Raw genomic sequence first — 21,110 nt, forward strand, 5'->3', positions numbered from 1 at the left:
ACCTGATATCTATTAGATTAATAAAGATGACAAAAGAGAAAAATGATAAATACTGGCGGAGCTGTGGGAAAATGAGCACACTGAGATACTATTGGTTCAGTCATTCAGGAAAGCAATTTGGAACAACATCCTAAAATTGTGTATACACTTTGACCCAACTATACCACTAGCAGTCCTGTTCCCAAAACAGATCAAAGAAATAGGAAAAGAACTCATTTGTTTGAGAATATTTATAACAGCTCTTTCCATAGTGACCAAAAATTGAAAACCAAGAGGATGACTATTTATTAAAGAATGCTTAAGGTACATGAATATAATGGAATATTATTGTCCATAAGAAATTATGAAATGGACATTTTCAGAGAAAACTGGGAAGGCCTAGATGAAATGATGCAGAATGAAGTAAAGAAAACTAGAATTTATGCAATGACAAAAATAATATAAACAAAATTTTTTTGGAATTTTAGAATGCTGATTAATGCAATGATAAATCATGATGCCAGAAGATTAAAGATGAAGCATACTACTCACTTCCTGCCCAAAGGTGAAGCATTTAAAATGCAGAATGAGGCATATATTTTTGGAGTTTAGCCAATGTGGAAAATTGTTAAGCTGGGCTATGCATGTTTATTATGAAGATTTTCTTTTTCTTTTCTTTGGTCAGCAAGGGAAATCAGAGGGAGAAATAATAAATGCTTGTAAAATGAAAAAAAAACAAGAGATAAAATACTTTAGTTTTCTCTATGCATTAAAAATTACTACATTTTATAACTATGAATCTCAAGTGAGATATCTTAGTTTTGATAGTGATTGTAAAAAAAGAATTGTAAAAATGATGGCAGAACAGTTTCTTTTAATCTAATTAATTACAAGGAATGGAAAAAATCAATTCTAAAATAAATTTTACTTTATAGTACCACTGACAAGAGAAGCAATCATCTATTTGATCCTAGTTGGACTAGATGGCCACTAAGACATAGTAGTGTAAAATTCTGAGAATGCCGTCATTCTACACATATATCTTAGACAGCAGCAGCACCACCTGTCTCTAAGATAGCAGCAATCTGCCTAGATGAAAGAATCAAGCCATTTATAATGAATAAACAGCACAAATGGCATCTAAGTCAACAGTTCTGGACCCTCTATTCCATTCACTCATGCCTATTTCCATTCATTCCCCTTCTTTACTTCCCTTTTCCCTTATCGATGATACTTAAGATAATGCTGAGCTCTGAACTAATTTACTGATGTCATTTTACTGCTTGGTTCCTCCGAGAAGGATAACCAGATATCAATTTTACTTCAGATTTTTGTTGTTAAGTAGTTTCAGTCATAACCAATTCTTTGTGACCCCATTTGGGGTTTTCTTGGCAAAGATGCTACAGTTATTTATTATTTTCTTCTTCAGCTCATTTTACAGATGAGGAAACTGAGGCACACATGGTTAAGTAACTACTCACTCAGGGCCACACAGTTATCTGAATCCAGATTTGAACTCAGGTCTCCCTGACTCCAGGCCTGGTACTCTAGCCACTGCACCACCTACCTGCCCCTTTAAAACCTGAACAAAAATGTTCCAACAGCTAAAAATCTAACATTATCTTACAAGAAACATGAGAATACCGAAAAGAGCATTGGACCTAGGTTTAAGTCCTAGCAAGGACACATACAAGTTGCCTGTCTATACTCGTCACTTCACCTCTCTAAGGTTCAGTATCATTATCTGCCAAATACTTGCACTAATGACTTCACGTGTTTGTTGCTATTAAGAAAGTGCTATATAAATGTAAGCTATAGCTATAACAGTAAGATTATTTTTAAACAAATGTACTTTTCTGTATTTTTATTGTGCCTTCCCACTTCCTTTCCCTTCCCTTAATTATCTTGGCACTTTTCCAGTTCAGTTGCAATGCCTTCCATTTTTTCATACTTAAACCAACTTCTGCCAACAACCTAGAAACTACCTTTTGGCTCTTGCTGAAAGATAGATGAGTTAAGAGGAAAAGACAGATTTGTTTCTGACAAACAAAAAGCAGGCCCACAGAAGTAATATCCATTCACAATGGCAAACTCTAGCCATCACCATTTTTACTCAGCTTCATTAAAAGGACGTAAAGTCAAGATGAGATGAGAAAACCCAGGGAGAAAATGGTCTAGGTTCCATCACCTAATGAAATCTTAATATGGTATGACAAATTTGATCTTAATGTTTAAACAAAGACAGAAATATATTGTGTTATAGTTATTTTTATAGGCCTTTTTTGTACTATGCTAAAGTTTAAAAAAAAATTTGAGCATTTAATGCTAACAAAGTTCCAGATGATTCTGCTTTTGATTTGTCTGCCCATATAGAAGAAAACCTTCAAAAAAACTTACCATTTACCTCTGTTGTGAGGTAGGGAAAAAAGATCATAGAATAGGCACACTCCAAACACGGTGATTCCAGTTTCTTTGACCAACATTGCACAGGTCCCCAGAAACAAACTGAGCAGCAGGAAGAATGGAGAAGTCTTAGGAGGAAAACACTCCCCAATGTAAAGCAGATCCATGCTCCTGCAAACAAATTTGAAAGTCAATTCTCTGGAAGAGAAGCATTACTAAGCACCTCTAACAAATTTCTTTATGAGGATAACCTTAGTAGGGCAGATGTTTTTCAGCCTACACAAAGTGAACACCAAAGTTAATGAGCCACACCCATCCACTCCCACTAAAGGTTATCAAGTCCAACTCCCTCATTTTACAGGTAAGGACAGAAAGGCCCAGAGTGGCAAAAGTGATTTCCCCCAGAAACAGGATTCAAAATGGGGTCCTCTGACTTCAAATCCTCTGAATCCTTAATAGGTCACCCAATTACAAATGAAAGAAGGCTTCCTTACAGATGATGAGATACACCAGATGCTTCTGTTTGCAGACAACATTATGACAACTTCTTTAAACAATGGAAAAATACAAGGAGGAGAAGCTCCTTCTTGAGATCCACAGCCACTCAAGGAATCAGATTAGCAATTAACATAATAAAAACCAAGGAGATCAAAAATCTTACTGCCTAGACGTGCAGTTGAAAGTGCAGCCAATTACTTTAGTACTTCAGTTCATATCTTGAACAGGCACTGCAGATGGTAAATGAGCATGGCTTAGAATTGCACAGGAAGAACAAAGCAAATTAGACCACATTTGGGAAAATACACAGTACTTCAATGATCCTGTCTCAAAAACCTACCTTTTTAAGACTGACATCAAAAATAATAATAATAATAATAATTCGTACTTATATAGCACTTTAGTTTGCAAAATGCTTTAATATATTGTTTCATTTGATCTTCATAACAACCCTGTAAGGTAAGCACTATTATGTAAGTTTTACTTAATTATTTTTACCAGTGAACAAGCTGAGGCTTAAAAGGTTAAATGACTTGTTCAGCATCTTACAACTAGTAAATGCTAGAAATGTTATTTGAATCCAGATCTTTCTAACTTCAAATCCAATGCTCTGTCTACTATATCATACTGCTTCTCTTGGTGATGCTGTATGTCTGTGAATCGTGACCATAACAAACTGCCAAGGATTCAAGGTTGCAAGATACTCAAATGTATCATGAGTGAGTTAACCTATAAAGACTAGTTCTTGCATCATGCTCAGATATTCCCAACCTGGTTTCAATCTAAGTGACCATGTGAAAACCTGGAAGGGAATCAGTATCTGGATATGCATGACTGAAATACTGCTACAAAGTAATAATGAAAACTCTTCTATTGTTTTCAGAGCCAGAAAAACAGATTACTCAGGGGCTACAAAGCCAGAACTGAATGGGTTTGCAAAACAGGTGATCGCTCCTTCATCAGTCTTTTCCTTCTTAGGTTTTCCTTTTAAGCTGCATCTCTAAGAGCTGATTAAGAGCTGTCCTGTTCACCTCTTTCTCTTTTGTTTTTGCTTCCTTGATTAGATGACCAAGCAGCAACTTTGTGAACATTTCAGATCCTGGAGATTGCAGAGTGACAACTGGCGTTTTATCTATCCCTAGCAGCTGAGCAGGAGGAGGGGAGAGAATAACGGCCAGCAGCAATAAAATAACATGGTAAGGAGGTCTGAGGGAAACAGGGAAAGAGGTCAGTGAAAGGAGTCTATTTGACTGGATGGAAATCTAGGCACAATTCCTAGATATACTTTCTTTCCTGAAACCAAGCAATCAATCAAAAGGCATCCATTTAGCACTTAGAATGTGTGAAGCACTGTGTTAGACACTGAGGAAATAAAGACAAAAATTAAACAATCCCTCAAGAAGTTACCTGCAAAGAGGGTATTCTATTAGGGAAAACAACATTTCACATTGACTTTTTCTCCTTCCCTTTACCTACACTGATAGACCAATGGCAAGATGAAAATCCATTTTTTTCAGAATGGTTAAAACATAAGGATAATACTACCATTCTCTACTTCCCAACAACAAAGAAATCCTGCCCATCCATTCCAGGCTCCTTTTTATCCCCTTGCTAAAGATATTCACAATATATAAGCATAAGGAATTTTTTAAAAATTTGAGGACTTCTCCTTCAAATCCATCCTAATTTCTCTTAAACTTTGAGTTAACTTGTAAAGTATAATTGAGGGACTAAGAAAGAGGTGGAATAGGTGAAGACTGACATAGGAAACACTACAGCAAAGATCAATGAAGAGGTGAAAGAACTGTACATAGGTTTAATGCTTTGTTTTTTGGGGGGAAGCTAGACTTATAAATTTTTTGCTCTTGGTCAAAAATCACAGAAGAAAGGTGGGGCAGAGCCAAGACAGCGGAGTAAAAGCAGGGACTTGCTTGAGGTCCCCCCCCAAACACCTGTAAAAAATGACTCTAAACAATTTCTAAAGCTACAGAAACCACAAAACGACAGAGTGAGGCAGATCTCCAGCCCAAGGTAGATGGAAAGTAGATGGGAAGGATACTGGCACAGACAGGGCTGGAGCAGGCCTTAGCAGATTGAATCACTGGCAGCTGTGGTGGTCTCCAGACATCTCAACCCACAAATCCCAAAGACATCATAAAAGGTCAATGGGAAAACTGTCAGACCTGGGAGAGAGAAGAGCACGGTCTGGCCCAGCCCTGGGTGCTGGGGGTGACAGCAGCAGCAGTGGCTGCTTCTGGAACTCCAGGCCCACAGATGGTGGGGGAATCGAGTGGCTGACCAGAGCAGGACTACAGAGATCTCTTTGCTGAGGCAGGATTCTCTTGCTTTGCCCTGCTTGAATCTGAATTGCAGTTCTGGGTGGTGGTCCTGGGGTGAGGAGGAATGCTGGTGTGGCAAGGCTTGTGATGGCTGTGGAGAGAGAATCCTCCTCTCAGTTCCAGGGCAAAGAAGAGTATTTGACGTCACTCAGAGAACAGAACACAGGCCAGGACAGGAGTAAACACCTCTCCTTGGATCATACCACCACAGAAGAACTGAAAGTTTACAGGTGCCTAGAAGCAGCTCTGAAAAGAGCAGCACAAAACACCTGAAGCTTGAGACAGGGCACTCTACACTCAGGACGCAGTCATACTTTGACAAAGAGCTCAAATTCAAGTAATTGACTGGGAAAATGAGCAGGCAGCGTAAAAAACTCAGACTATAGAATCTTACTTTGGTGACAAAAAAGATTAAATCATACAACCAGAAGATAACAAAGTCAAAGTTCCTACATCCAAAGCCTCCAAGAAAAATATGAATTGGTCTAAGGCCATGGAAGAGCTCAAAAAAGGATTTGGAAAATCAAGTAAGAGAAGTAGAGGAAAAATTGGGAAAAGAAACGAGAGTGATGCAAGAAAGTCATGAAAAACAAGTTAACAGCTTGCTAAAGGAGACCCCCCAAAAATTGGAGAAAATAACACCTTAAAAAATAGACTAACCCAAATAGCAAAAGAGCTCCAAAAAGCCAATGAGAAGAAGAATGCCTTAAAAGGAAGAATTAGCCAAATGGAAAAGGAGGTCCAAAAGACCACTGAAGAAAATAATTCCTTAAGAATTAGAATGGAGCAAGTGGAAGCTAGCGACTTCATGAGAAATCACGATATTATAAGACAGAACCAAAAGAATGAAAAAGTAGATGACAATGTAAGATATCTCATTGGAAAAACCACTAACCTGGAGAATGGATCCAGGAGAGATTATTTAAAAATTATTGGATTACCTGAAAGCCATGATCAAAAAAAGAGCCTAGACATCATCTTTCAAGAAATTATCAAGGAAAACTGCCCTGATATTCTAGAACCAGAGGGTAAAATAGAAATGGAAAGAATCCACCAATCACCTCTTGAAAAAGATCCTAAAAGGAAAACTCCTAGGAACAGTGTAGCCAAATTCCAGAGTTCCCAGGTCAAGGGGAAGATATTGCAAGTAGCCAGAAAGAAACAATTCAAGTATTGTGGAAACACAATCAGGATAACACAAGATCTAGCAAGTTCTACATTAAGGGATCAAAGGGCTTGGAATATGATATTCTGGAGATCAAAGGAGCTAGGATTAAAACCAAAATCACCTACCCAGCAAAACTAAGTATAATATTGTATCGGTAATTAGGATGGGATTTTTTAACTGTTTTCTCTTTTGGAGCACTTAGGTAATCAAGCGCCTTTGATGAGTCTGGTCTCTTTTTCTTTTATTAAATTGGGAGTCTTTGATGACCTGCTTACTCAAGGGAAAGTCTAGTTCACATAGGTTTGAGTCACATGGTTGTGATGCCCTTTGACCCTGAACAGGATATATAAACTCAGAGGTTAGCAGTTTGCTTAGGGCTCTCACTCACTGGAAGAGTGTTGTGTGATTTGACCAGACAAGACTCTGGGTAGCCACTGGAGCCCCCCCAGCTTGGAAAAGCCAAATGTCGGTGACTCTCTCTCTGGTAACTATGTAATTCTTTGATCAGACATCTAGAGGCCTGTCTGTTGATAACTGTGTGTGTTTGTTCTGTTTCTACTGTCTCTGTTTGTAGTTTCTGTTTGTATTTGCTCTGAAGTTCAGGGTGCTAGCTTTTCTACCTGAACTAAGTAAATGATATATGTATGTTTGATTAAAGTAAGATTGTTAACCCCTTAAAGTTGCTTTCCTTAGAAAAGCAGATCAAAGAACTTGTGCTAGTAGCCCTCCTATGTGCTGGTCTTGTTGGGTCTTTCACCTCCACAGCAGTTGCCCACAACATTGTTGTGACAAATACTTCAGAGGAAAAACTGGACATTCAATGAAATAGAGGACTTTCAAGCATTCTTGATGAAAAGAACAGAGCTGAATGGAAAATTTGACTTTCAAATACAAGAATCAAGGGAAACATTAAAAGGTAAACAGGAAAGAGAAATCATAAGGGACTTATCAAAGTTGAACTATTTACATTCCTACATGGAAAGATAATTGTAACTCATGAGACCTTTCTCAGTATTAGGGTAGTTGAACGGAATATGTGTGTACACATACAGACACACACACACACACACATATACACATACATATATATGTATGTATGTATGTATATGTGTATATGCATGTATACACACATATAGACAGAGGGCACCGGGTGAGTTGGACATGAAGGGATGATATCTAAAAAATAAAATTAATGGGTGAGAGAAAGGTAAGAAGGAATAGTTTCCTAATATTATGGGGGCAAAGGGTTCATTTTAACTCTACAGCTCATTTCAAAGAAAGCAGAACACTGGGATAAAGAGAAAATCTTACGCTACTCTTTCTAGTACACGAAAAGCACTTCTGATGGCATGATTTTTTCTGTCAGAAAAATATCTTGTTCTGTAAGTTCAACTGATTCAAGTTGACTACAAATACTGAAGGGTTCTCAAAGGAGGAAAATGGATGAAAAGGAATAAAAAATATACTCACCTATTATAAGAGAGAAAGGCCAAGAGAAACAGCAAACAAGCTAATACATCTGCTCTGCCCACGATGCCAGTCACCTAGAGAGAGGGAGAGGGAGAGAGCGAGAGATTACTTTTGGAGGAGGGGAAGCACATTTGAAAAGACAACAAATTTTTCTACCTAAAATTATGAAATTTGACCGCCAGTGCTAAGAAGCTTCATGGCATAATAGATACAGACCTGAACCTGAAGTAAGGAAGACCTGGGTTCAATTCCAGCCTCTGACACATCCTAGTTCTATGACCCTGGGCAAATAAGATCTTCTTAGAAAGTCTATAAGACTATAATTTGAAAAGAAGGTGCATTTGGTAGGAGGCATTTTCTCATCGAAGAACTCTCTACACTAAAGAAATCACAGGGCCAATCTCTATCCCCTTGTGTTAAATTTGTCTTAAAACTCTTCAAGAATCACATACTTAACCATCAGTCTACGAAGGGATTACAGAAGTATCTAAATTCTAACCTTCATTCTAGACTTTATTATAGCATTTGCCAATCCAAACAATCTTAACTGATGTTGTTAATGGAATCTTGGCTATGTCATTTTGAAACTGTCCTCCTGAAATATTTCAATATACTACTTCCTAACTAACATGTAATGAGTGAAAGAACAGCATGATCTCTGGGAGAATGGCATACCAAGTACAGGAGTATCTGTGGCATTAAGATTCAGAAATATCAAAGGCTTGTGAAGCTACTGGCTTTGGCCTTAAGGGCCTGTGTCTGCTCTAGACTGCAGAACTTGACTCCTTTAGCATTTTCATCAGCTGCGTAATCTCCACACCCTAGAGATCATGAAAGGAAGGGCCAGATAGGACCAGCCACAATCAACTCCAGAAATAAAGTGCATCCCAATACAATTGGACACATGTAGCAAGAATTAACAAGATTCTCAAACTAAAATGGAGCCATTGCAAGCAAGGCTAAAGCAACATTTTCAAAGTTCACTGAAGTACAGCTTTGTACAATGTGGCATAGTGCTGGGAAATAGTAGCTACAAAACAAACCAGTTTTGGTATACAGTTCTGGTATACAATTTTGCCCAGTAGGAGCCCTCTTTAAGCAAAAGTTATGAGCTGAGAGCAGGGGTGTGCTGGTGAATGCTTAACAAGTACTCCATTGGAGAAAAATGTACCCTCAATACACTTTTAAATTTAATGTGCATTATTCACATTCTATCAATGACTTAAGTCTAAACAATGAACAATACAATAAATCAAGCCCTGATTTATAATGTTTCCCAGATTTCTGCAGTGTAAATGCTCACAGTGAAAATTTAGCAATCTGCTCTCCCCAGTATGAGCTAACTCCAACTTCTCTCTGGCTGGGAGTGTGTTGGTAAGCAAAACGGGCTCTTAACACTTAGTTCGACCAAGTGCCCTTGAAGAGTTTGGCTTTTGTTTCCTTTGAGTAATTCAGTGTATTTTATTGAGTCTTACTAGGTGCTAAGCCCCAGGCCCAAACCCCTATTAGGTGCTAAGCCTATGTGGGTGTGAAGCTCCCAGGGTACCAAGGGGTGGTGCTAACTCAAGAGCTAATCATAGCAGCCTAAGTTCTGGTCATTCATTTGACATTTGATGACGTCTGAAACCCTATAAGAAGAGAAGACAGAGCCATTTTGCGCAGGGCTCTCTCTCTTGGTGGCATGTGGAGACTCCCAGGCAGCTGTAGCTAAGAAGCCCTCCAGTTCGTAACCCGGATGTAGGGACTTTGTTAAACTCTGGTAACTATGTATTGGGATTTGAATCAGAGGGGGTCTGTCCATGTTAGTACTTTGTTTGTATTTTGCTCTGAAGTTCAGGGTGGTGGTTTTTTCCCCTGAACTAAGTGAATGATATTTGTATGCTGAATTAAAGTAAGCTTGTCAACCCCTTAACGTAGCTTTTCTTAGTTAAGCAGATCAAAAGAACCTGTGCTTTTGCAGCATGCTGGTAATGTTCTTGTTGTTGGGCTTGGGTTGATCTTATACCCCACAACAGCTGCTAGCTGTTGAAACGGAGTGCATGGCCAAGTTGTCAATAGTAATAACACTGTTAAAAGATCAACGACTAGGGGCAGCTAGGTGGCACAGTGAGTAGAGTACCGGCCCTGAATCAGGAGGACCTGAATTCAGATGTGACCTCAGACATTTGACACACTTACTAGCTGTGTGACCTTGGGCAAGTCACTTAACCCCAATTGCCCGGTCTTCCCCCCAGCAAAAAAAAAAAATTTTTTTTTAAATCAATGACTAAATGTGGGAAGTGGGATGATAAGATTTTCTTTAGCTAGACCCACCCATATGTCAAATTTATATAATACTTAAGATCATAGCATGATTTAGAAGTGAAAGATCTTAGCAATCATCCAATGACTAGGTTCTAGTCTAAGCTCCTAATTTTACTAATGCACAGAAATGTGTGCAGAAATATGGGGCAGCTAGATGGTACAGTTGATACAGTTCTGGGCCTGGAGTAAGGAAGACTCATCTTCCTGAATTCGAATCTGGCTTCAGACACTTACTAACTGTGTGATCCTGGACAAGTCACTTAACCACGTTTGCCTCAGTTTCCTCATCTGTAAAATGATCTGGAGAAGGAAATGGCAAATCACTCCAGTATTTTTGCCAAGAAAACCCCAAATGGGGTCATTAAGAATAGGACACAATTGAACAACCACAGAAAAATTAAGTAATCCACCTGAGTGTGAGACAGGTAGCTCATGTAATCCAAGGCTCTTTCCTCTAGATTACCCAGTTACCTCATACAATTTAAATAATACTTTATTATTACCTCTTTTCACAGACAAGGAAACTGAAGGTCAGAGAAGTAGGTAGCCATAAATTATGGAGACAGAAATCAAACTGAGGTCTGATTTCAAATTCCAAGTGATTTCTGTGACACCACACTGCCCAGATTGGCATATCAATACAAATATAGTCACAGTTAAACCTCATCACTAACGAACAGTATGTACTGAATACCAATAATGTACCTAGCCCTGTGCTGAGCATTGTAAGTTTTTTCTTTTTAAGCATAAAACAGAATCCCCCTCCTGCTTTTTTTTTTTTGGTAATGAAACATATGAAATCTGTAAAAAAAAAATAAATGAACATGTCAGGATTATAAATGATAACATTAAAAACTAAGATAGTTAATATGATGGCCAGTCATTTAAACTATGCAGCTAGAGCATTTAGAAGCCACTCAAGTTCTTGAGGTTCCACATTACTTACTTGAAAAAGAAGTAAAGTGAAAAGAAAAACTATGCTTTTCATAGGTTCTTAAATTTAGAGCTGGAAGGGGCCTTAGAAGCTGAGTTCAACCTTTCTTGCCCCCAATTTTACAGATGGGGAAACTGAGGCAAAAAGAATTTAAGTGATTTGCCTGGAGTCACACAACTAGTAAATGTCTGAGGTGACATCTGAATCCAGGTCCTTCTGACTCCAATTCTAGTTTCCTAACTATCTCCCATGCCAGGTAGCTTCTTGGTTCAGAAAATGTTAGTTTGAATTCTGACTCTGATATGTGTGTGTATATATATACATATATATATGACTTGGAGAAAGTTACTTAAATTGAGCCTCTGGTTACACATCTATTAACTTCAAAGGGGTTGCACTGCTTACCAGTAAGTAGCAATTCAGGAGACCTGGCCATTACATGTCTCCATTATCTATGCAGCATAAAGACAATCTATCTCTTTTGCATGCCTGAGCATAACCCCCCTATCAGGCATCTCTGCACGCAGTATGCTACAGGCATAATGACATAGAAAGAGGGAAATGTGATCTTAAGAGTATGAATGCCTACTCTGAATTTCAGCTGTTTACCTTACTAGCTTTGGGACCCTGAGTAAGTCGCTTAATCATATATCTCAATTCTCCCATTTGTAAGTCAGGAATAATGGTAGTTCAACTACATATTTCACAAGTAATTGTAAACAAAATACTTAGTAAACCTTAAAAAATTATATAAATTATCAGATATCAATATTTGATTATTATAAATGATAAGAAATAGAAAAAGATTAACAATTAAATTTGACTTGGGAAGTCATTTTGCTCAAAACTATATACTCCTCCTCCACAGTATAACCTTAAAATTAAAAAAAGAAACAGCACATGAAAAACCAGTAGGCATTTTCCATGAAGAAGGCTATTTCTATAAGATGACCAAAATGCAAAGTAGAGAGAGTGACAGATACTGATGTCTCAAGACAGTTTTATAACCAGCACAGCACTGCTCACAAAACAAATAACATTACTTTAGAAGGGTTGTCTCTAATTAAAGAGCTCAGAATATAATTTGTAGCTCAGATAACCTGTGAATATGATAAATGAATGCAATTCTTAATTTTTATTCCCCTCTTCAAAAATGTGTGAGGATCAGCATAATAAGCCATCGGAATAGTACACATGGTAAATATTAGGACAGAAAGAGAAAAAGGTAAATTAAAAATTTAGAACAGCACAGCAAGCTTTGCTTGTATCTGTCTTCTTACACAGACCACAGGCTCATGGTTTTTTTTTTCAGATGTGCCGGTTTATTCCTATTTCTAATGACTAAGGGCTTTAATTGGAAAAGCAGTTAGCAGGAGAAGCTCTAGGGTGGTTTTTAGCCTACACAAAGTTGTCAAATAAATGTTAAAATTTATAAAGAAAATACCTTAATGCATCATAATTTTTTCTTACAAATCACTTTGAGTTTGAGTGATTTTGTACTAGAGGGGGAAATATGCATTTAGCTTTCACTTTTTCTTCCCCTTATTTTCCAGTATTGATGCTACTTACTGCCTCTGTGTGAATGGGATGCACAGCAAAAATCAATGCAGTAACAAAAGCAAGTCGATGGTCCTTGAAGACAACTTTGTCACATGTGTACATCAGCACCAGAGTCACCAAGCAGTGTAAAATTATATTTACTGCATGGAAATAAAATGGGTTCATGCCAGCCAAATATACATTCAGCCTAGGGAAAAAAACACACACATACACATACATTGAAACTATATCAGAAACAGAATATGGAATCCTTACCACTAAACAAATACCAAAAGAGCTTTCAAACAAGAAGAACATTATCACTGAAGACTACACATTGTTCAATTAATTAGGGTAAAAATAACTTCTAACATCTGGTGAGTCTGAGTAAGGAGATATCATTTTTCCCTGTATTGCAATTGTGGGGAAAGCATGAAAAACACAATACTAGTGCTTATAAGACTGGAGTATTTATTGGTACGGCATAAATAAAGGAGCAGGTGAATTGGTGCTGAGCCATTTTCCCGCATGTATACTTGTCAGATGATGCAATCCTTCACTGCTGGGTTTTTCCCAAGGAACAAGAAGATATTGCTGCACTATTTTTGAAGTGCAAATCCATAAACACTGGAGAGGAGGCAAAAAATACAGTGGATGAAATGCTGGGCCTGGAGCCAGGAAAACCTGAAAGCAAATTCAGCTTCAGATACTTACTGACTGCATGACCCCTGATCAAATTACTTAACCTCTGTTTGCTGGAATTTCTTCTACTATAAAATGGGGATAACTGCTATTTGTTTCTATGAGGCTCCAATAACCATCTTTACAGATTATGCATATAGAAACACAATTTAGTTACTATCTCATAAAGAAGCTTTTGAGACACCACAAGGCCTTTTAGCAGCAATGATCAAAGTATAGGCAAATAAGTAAGCTGAAATTTTTATTAAATAGCTAACAAAGTCCCAGTGATTTAGGAAATTAGAAATCTTACTATTATAAACCAAATAAATAGGGTTAAAGAGAGAAAGCTATCAATACTGGATATAAATCCATATTTCTACAAATCATTCAAAAGTCCTTTGGGTACTTTGATTTGAGTTAAAATCCTCATGCCTTGTAATGGCATGGAAGTAACTGAATTCTTGAAGGCTTTGCCAGATGAACATAAACTCTGGCAGTTCCTACGAAGTTAAAAACATTTTGAGTGACAGATTTTATATTCCACATCTGAGGACTGGACAAGTCATTCCTGCATACTACTGGGACCATCTTTTCACTTGCCATATTTTCAGCCTCAGTCTAAGCAACAAATTGACTTTTACTTAAAATTCATACATATTCCCTATTTTGTGAGTATTGAATAATGGTGAATAGAGAATTAGTATAGTCTTCTCCACTCTAGAGAATAAGGTATAACACCCTTTCCTAAGGCTTAGATTTTTACATAGAAGTCATGGCAACATATTATAAAGGCAGAGAAAACATGGGGGAAAAGAACAAGGTGTTTGATAGGTAGGAAATAGGACATATCTTCTGCGTGTTTTAATGGACTCCTTCACAGACACAATATCAATTTGTCTTTATCACATACAGCTTATTTTTTGAAAGGAGGTCAAAAAATATCACATGTAGTTATATTGCCTTGAAAAATAAAAGCACATAAAGATATAATTATAATGTAACTCATTTAGTAGCACATAATAACTTGAAGCTTTGGAAAGCAATTTCATTATATGTTTTGAAAATGTTTTGAAGTAGGTAGTACAAAACTATTTTATAAATATATTCACACAGGTGGGGGTGGAATGTAGTTAGGGTGATGTCTACATTTATACAATATATGCTCTTTTTTATAAATTCCCAGTCACTTTTAGTTGTATATAAAGAAGCAAAAAAGGAAACACAGAGAAGCAGGAAAACTCTGGAAGTAACTGTTGAATTTATTACATACCTTTTTTTAAAAGTTAGCTATAAATAATATTCAGGGTTTCATATATATTTATTTTTCCTGTTCTACTATTTGTATAGAAATTTTGGTGTTTGTGAAGTTCAGAATTTACAAAAAATTTAAGTCCTCAATCCCTATATGACTTTTAAATATATAGAGATGCAAACATGTATTCCCTGAGCTGCAGGAGCAGTAAAAGACTGAATGACCATGTGGAGTAGCAAATTTGGTCCTACGTTATTACTATGAATTATTCGAGATAACAAGAAATAGTTATCTCATACAAATGATGCATGAAAGGAAGAAATGATACAGAGAAACCAAGTAGGGGAGAGGGCTAGGAGTGCTGGAACCTTACTTTTACTGGAAATGGGTTACAGACAGAATGAGAGAGAGAGAGAGAGAGAGAGAGAGAGAGAGAGAGAGAGAGAGAGAGAGAGAAACAGAGAGACAGAGAGAGAGAATAAAAGTCTTCTAAACTTAGAAAGACATGAGAGGGCAAGGGGATAATATAAAGGAGGGATTTCAGAAGGGTATAGAGATTAAAGAATTAAGAGAGAGAGGGGAAAAGGGAGAAACTCTTAGATTAAGGGGGAGGGGGAGGGAAGAGGATAAGGGAGGGAAACACAACAAATAATTATAAGGTAGAATGAGAATGGGATGAATTTACCCATAAAGCAGAAACAGACAGCAGAATGGATTGATAATCTGAATTCAATAATATATTGCTTTCAGAAGACACAATAAAAAATGAGAGATGCACACAGAGACAAAATAAAGGGCTGGAATAGAATTTACTGTGTAAAAAAAAAGGTTAGTAGTCATGAGATCTCAGACAAAGTTAAAGATAAAATAGATTTAATAAAAAGAGAAAAACAGGGAAACTACATTATGTGTCAACAATGTTATTCAATATTGTTTTAGACCATTTAAAATAACTAAACGGTATAAAATACCTGATAGTATACCTGCCAAAACAGCCATAGGAACTGATTTAAATAATTGGAGAAATATTCATTGTTCATGGGTAAAGCCAATAGAATAAAAAATGACAATTTTACCTAATCTATTTATTCAATGTCATTTCAATTAAACCACTAAAAAAATTATTTTACTGAGTTAGAAAAAATAATAACAAAATTCATTTGGAAGAACAAAAGGTCAAGTATCTCAAAGAAACTAAGTGAAAAAACATAAAGGAAGGGGATTCAGCAGTACCAGACCTTAAACTATATTAGAAGGCAAGAGCATTATTGAAGTGTATAATGAATAATTTCAATTATTTTAAATTTAAAATTTCTTGTATAAATAAAACCAATGTAGCCACAATTAGAAGGAAAACAGAAAACTGGGGGGAAAAACTTTCATAGACAATCTCTCAGATAGAATATGGTTGTAATGGAATACTGCTGTGATAAAAGAAATGATGAGCTGGTTGATTTAGAAAAACATGAAAGACTCGGACCTATGAAGGAAGATGCCATCCACCTCCAGAGAAAGAACTGACAAATAGAAATATGCACAATATGTTCTTACACATATATATATAATATATATGTTTATAGATATTATGTATGTATGTATGTATATATGTCTATATCTATACACACAAGTACACACGTGTCTTTAATTGTAGCAGGGGGGCAGGGTGGAGGAAGGAAGGAAAAAAATATAAAGTACACAGCAGAGAACAAAAGAAAAACTAGAAGAAAGCAAAGCTGGGTTGCTTTGAAAACAATGTGTAGGATTTATCACACAGTTTTTTGTGAAATGGAAATTTGTTTTATATTAAATCTTCTCACGTTCTGTGTACATGGAAATTTTTTTTTGTTTTGTATTTAAGTTTAAAATGGATAAAAAAAATTTTAAAGGAAAAGAAAAAATTAAAGCCAAGAACATATATGGAAGAAAAAATTCAAGTCAAGAACAATCATACCAAAAGAGTATTGATCTTTGGATAGGGGCCAGCCTGGACCACAGGACTTAAGAAATAGAAAGGAGAAGATGGCGGCTGGAAAGCAGGGACTCGCATGAGCTCCCCACCACGTCCCTCCAAAAACCTATAAAAAATGGCTCTGAGCAAATTCTGGAACTGCAGAACCCACAAAATAGCAGAGGGAAGCAGGGATACAGCCCAGGACAGCCTGGATGGTGGCTGGATGAGGTCTATCGAGCACGGAGTAGAGGGGAGCAGAGCTTAGTGTGGGAGGCAGCAGGACCATCCAGACCAGGAGCCAGGCAGAACAGGCCCTAGCACCCTGAATCAGTGAGCTGTGGCACTTAACAGACTTCTCAACCCACAAACACCAAAGACAACAGAGAAGGTTAGTCGGAAAAGCTGAGGGGGACAGAGTGAAAAGAGTTCGCAGTTCAGCCACCACCCCCGGGAGCAGTGGGGGTGGGGCAGCTACAGAACTACAGCTGCAGTTACTTCCAGCCCCAGGCCCACCTGGTGGGAGGAATTAAGTGGCAGACCAGAGCAGGAGTGCAGAGCCTGCTTAAGATCTGAGTCAGATCCAGGTTGGCTTGGGGAAGGAGGAGTGCTGGTGTGGCAGAGCTGGCTGTACAGAAATAGCTCTGAAAACAACAGCGCATCCCCTCAAGCTTGGAACAAAGTACTCTTTGCTCTACAAGCAGTCATACCCCAACAAAAAGCGCAAGGATCAAGTAAGTTGGTTGGGAACATGGCCAAGCAGCGAAAACAGACTCACATTCAGTCTCACACTTTGGAATTTTTCTTTGGTGACAAAGAAGACCATAACATACAATCAGAAGAAGTCAACAAAGTCAAAGAGTCTACATTAAAAGCCTCCAGGAAAAACATGAACTGGTCTCAAGCCATGGAAGAGCTCAAAAAGGATTTGGAAAAGCAAGTTAGAGAAGTAGAGGAAAAATTGGTAAGAGAAATGAAATAGATGCAAGAAAACCATGAAAAATAAGTCAATGAGTTGCTAAAGGAGAACCAAAAAATACTGAAAAAAATATTGAAGAAAACAACACCTTAAAAAATAGACTAACTCAAATGGCAAAAGAGTTCCAAAAAGCCAATGAGGAGAAGGATGCCTTGAAAGGCAGAATTAGCCAAATGGAAAAGGAGGTCCAAAAGACCACTGAAGAAAATACTACTTTAAAAATTAGATTGGAGCAAGTGGAAGTTAGTGACTTTATGAGAAATCAAGATACTATAAAACAGAAGCAAAGGAATGAAAAAATGGAAGACAATGTGAAATAGCTCATTGAAAAAACCACTGACCTGGAAAATAGATCCAGGAGAGAGAATTTAAAAATTATTGGACTACCTGAAAGCCATGATCAAAAAAAGAGCCTAGATATCATCTTTCAAGAAATTATCAAGGAGAACTGCCTTGATATTCTAGAGCCAGAGGGTAAAATAGAAATTGAAAGAATCCACAGATCACCTCCTCAAAAAGATCCCAAAAAGAAAACTCTTAGGAATATTGTCACCATATTCCAGAGCTCCCAGGTCAAGGAGAAAATACTGCAAGCAGCCAGAAAGAAACAATTTGAGTACTGTGGAAAAACAAACAGGATAACACAAGATCTAGTAGCTTCTACATTAAGGGACCGAAGGGCTTGGAATATGATATTCCGGAGGTCAATGGAGCTAGGATTAAAACCAAGAATCACTTATGCAGCAAAACTGAGTATCATGCTCCAAGGCAAAATATGGATTTTCAATAAAATAGAGGACTTTCAAGCTTTCTCAGTGAAAAGACCAGAGCTGAACAGAAAATTTGACTTTCAAACACAAGAATCAAGAGAAACATGAAAAGGAGGATTGGAAACAGTGAGATCTTTGGAGCTTCAGAAGGTCAGAAGAGTCAATGGGATTTACAACAGCTGGAGCTGCTGGAGCCTTGAGAAGTGATCTGCTTGACCTAGCCCAACAGTTGGTTGACCCAGCAGCCAAGAAATCATATTCTGCAAGCAAGGAGCCACGCATCTATCACTAGTGCCACAAACAAAAGTAAACTGGAAAGTTTCCTACAGCAATGGAAATATTGGTAGCAGGTTCTTTAAGTTTGAGTTCACTCACCTCAGAGATGAAGTGGGAGAACGGCAAGTGTGCTCTGGTGCAGGGGATATATTTTGTACTTTGACTCTCACTATATCTTTTTAGTAAATATCCCTTTTATGGTAGGAACAATATTCTAACCCCTGCCTATATTGAGACCTTCACCCAGACTTGGTTGGCTATGGCTATTAACATCACTTCTTGGTCACCTAAGTACAAAGCAACCACAAGGAGCTCCAGTAATTCTCTGATACTTGACTGATGTAAAATTATGGGCAAGTCAGGCAAGGGAGCCTTACTCAGCTGGATCAAATTGAGGTTTCCTCAGCCCCTGTCCTTGTTGAATCTCCTTCTCCTGCTATAGCTAACTAGATCTCCTTTTGTAAATTAGTGAATGGCTTATGAGTGTCTTGCTTTGTTCCAGCATTGAATATAAACTGCCAGGGGATTGGCCTGAATTAGCTACAGCCCAGAACAACTCTGTGAAAACTAATCAGTTAATTGGTTAAATGAAATTGAAGAAATATCCATTGATGTTGGGGGAAAGTTTACCAAAATGGGGGCTTGAGCCAATAGCATATAGCATTGGAGAAAACTATTTCTGTTTCTTTTTTTTTTTAATTTTGGAGGGGGGAGGGCAGGGCAGTTGGGGTTGGGTGACTTGCCCAGGGTCATACAGCTGGTGGGTGTGTCAAGTGAACAAGGCCGGATTTGAGCTCGGGTCCTCCTGGCTCCAGGGCCGGTGCTCTGCTCACTATGCCACCTAGCTGCCCCAGTATTTCTGTTTCTAACCCCTTTGGGGCATTCAGCCGGTTCACACCAATTTGGTAAAACCGGTACCTAATTTTAGGTTGAGTTCTGCTAACTGGTTGTTAGTGGGGGTGGGACCTGCACCAACCACATCAGCGGGACTGCCTTGCCTTGGCTCAGTTCCATGGAGAACAGGTTGCTAATTCATTTGAATCCCACCATTGGTGCATTCCCAATAACTCTGAGGTTAAGATGTAGCTGTCTTCTGGAGACATGAATCTCCAGTATGAGCAGGAATTAGGGAAAAGATCTTTCTGCCCCTCCACCTTGTCTATGTGAACTATAAACATGAAACAAGATAATAAAAGGCAGTGTTTAATGAAATGTTAAACCGTGTGGTAAAAAAATGTAAGTACTAGTCATTTAGTCAATCAATAAACATTTTTTCAAGAGCAAAAAAAAAAAAACAAAGAAATAGAAAGGACCTTAGAGATCACCTAATCCAAATCCTTCATTTTATAAAAGAGGAATATTATAATAGGCTTAGCCAAGTACAGTGGGCTAAGCCTAAATTTGGTGGACTAACCATCAAATTCAAGGTTTTTTCCTCTTTTTAAAAATGTGATAGTCACTCATGAATCATAAAATCTATTTAAAACTACTTCAAAAATGGAAATTTAAAGATATAATGTAAGAATCCAAAGGTCATAAATTAAAACTCCCCTACCACAGTCACTAAGTCAGGACCGAAAGATGGAACTCCACAAGTGATAAGAACTATCCTCCCTATTAGACCACACCCTCATTGGCAGTGGTTCTAAGGTTTTATTGACTTGTTTAAACTTCTCCTGAGAACATCCAAGTTCCTTAATGTTAAAAGAATTCCTATTCTCTAATTTCCCTAAACAATATATTCCTAAAGAAACAGTATGGGTGGGGAAGGATAATAATAGGGTAAGTTTGAGGCTCTTTTACCATTTGCTCTGATTCCCAGTTATGACTGTCCTTATTATCCTATTTTATAACCCTCAATTCCATAGAGTCCAAGGTATTCCTCAAGAGAAAAATCTGGAACAGAAAGCACATTCTTTCCTCCTCTGCCTACATTAACACTGACCTCTTCACCTTGGCAATCAACAAATCCATTAAGTAGTTCTCTGACTTCAATACATTTGTTTTTTAAATTATAAGGTCATTCATCTCTGCCTCTTTAAAGACAACTTAGATTTTTTTTCTCCTTGTTTTGACAAGGATACAACTTTTTCCATAAATGACAGTAAGAGCCAAATAATACTTTGGACATTTCCAGATTTCTCACTTTCTTCTAATATATTCTAATAGCCTAAAACTGCAGGAAGACTTTTGAGACATCCTATACACCTTGATAATCCCACTGGATCAGTAGGAACTTTATCCCTATTCCAGTTTTCCAAAACTTCTAAATAAAGATTTTGTCACTGGAAAAAAGACTGTTGCTAACCAGCCTATCATCTAGGATTTTAACATCTTTCCCCCATAAAAAAAATGAACTCAATCAGTAGTCTACTGCAAAAAAGAATCCTCAGCTCATAATGCCTCATTTGGTGGTCTAACCCTAAATTTACCTTAGTACAGTGGGTTCAAGGTCATTTCCCATTTGTGAAAATGTACTTGTGATGCATAAAATATAATTAAACTACTTTACTAATTTGTTTAAAAATATATAATGTAAGAATAAAAAGGACTTAAAATACAATTCC

At 37.5% G+C, this 21,110-nt stretch overlaps 1 protein-coding gene across 2 annotated transcripts in view; it reads right to left on the minus strand.

Moving 5' to 3' along the window:
- TMTC1 (transmembrane O-mannosyltransferase targeting cadherins 1) overlaps positions 1-21,110 on the minus strand; it is a 404,339-nt gene that overhangs the window by 318,546 nt on the left and 64,683 nt on the right. The window contains exons 2-4 of one of the 2 annotated variants that reach the window (XM_036761094.1): positions 12,665-12,842; positions 7,858-7,931; positions 2,377-2,553 (exon numbers count right to left, since the gene is read on the minus strand). In XM_036761094.1, the coding sequence (XP_036616989.1) occupies positions 2,377-2,553; positions 7,858-7,931; positions 12,665-12,842 (429 nt within the window). The remainder of the gene's footprint in view (positions 1-2,376; positions 2,554-7,857; positions 7,932-12,664; positions 12,843-21,110) is intronic. The other variant, XM_036761095.1, reaches the window with a different exon arrangement.

Source organism: Trichosurus vulpecula, chromosome 5, assembly GCF_011100635.1.
Source record: "Trichosurus vulpecula isolate mTriVul1 chromosome 5, mTriVul1.pri, whole genome shotgun sequence".
NCBI lineage: Eukaryota > Metazoa > Chordata > Mammalia > Diprotodontia > Phalangeridae > Trichosurus > Trichosurus vulpecula.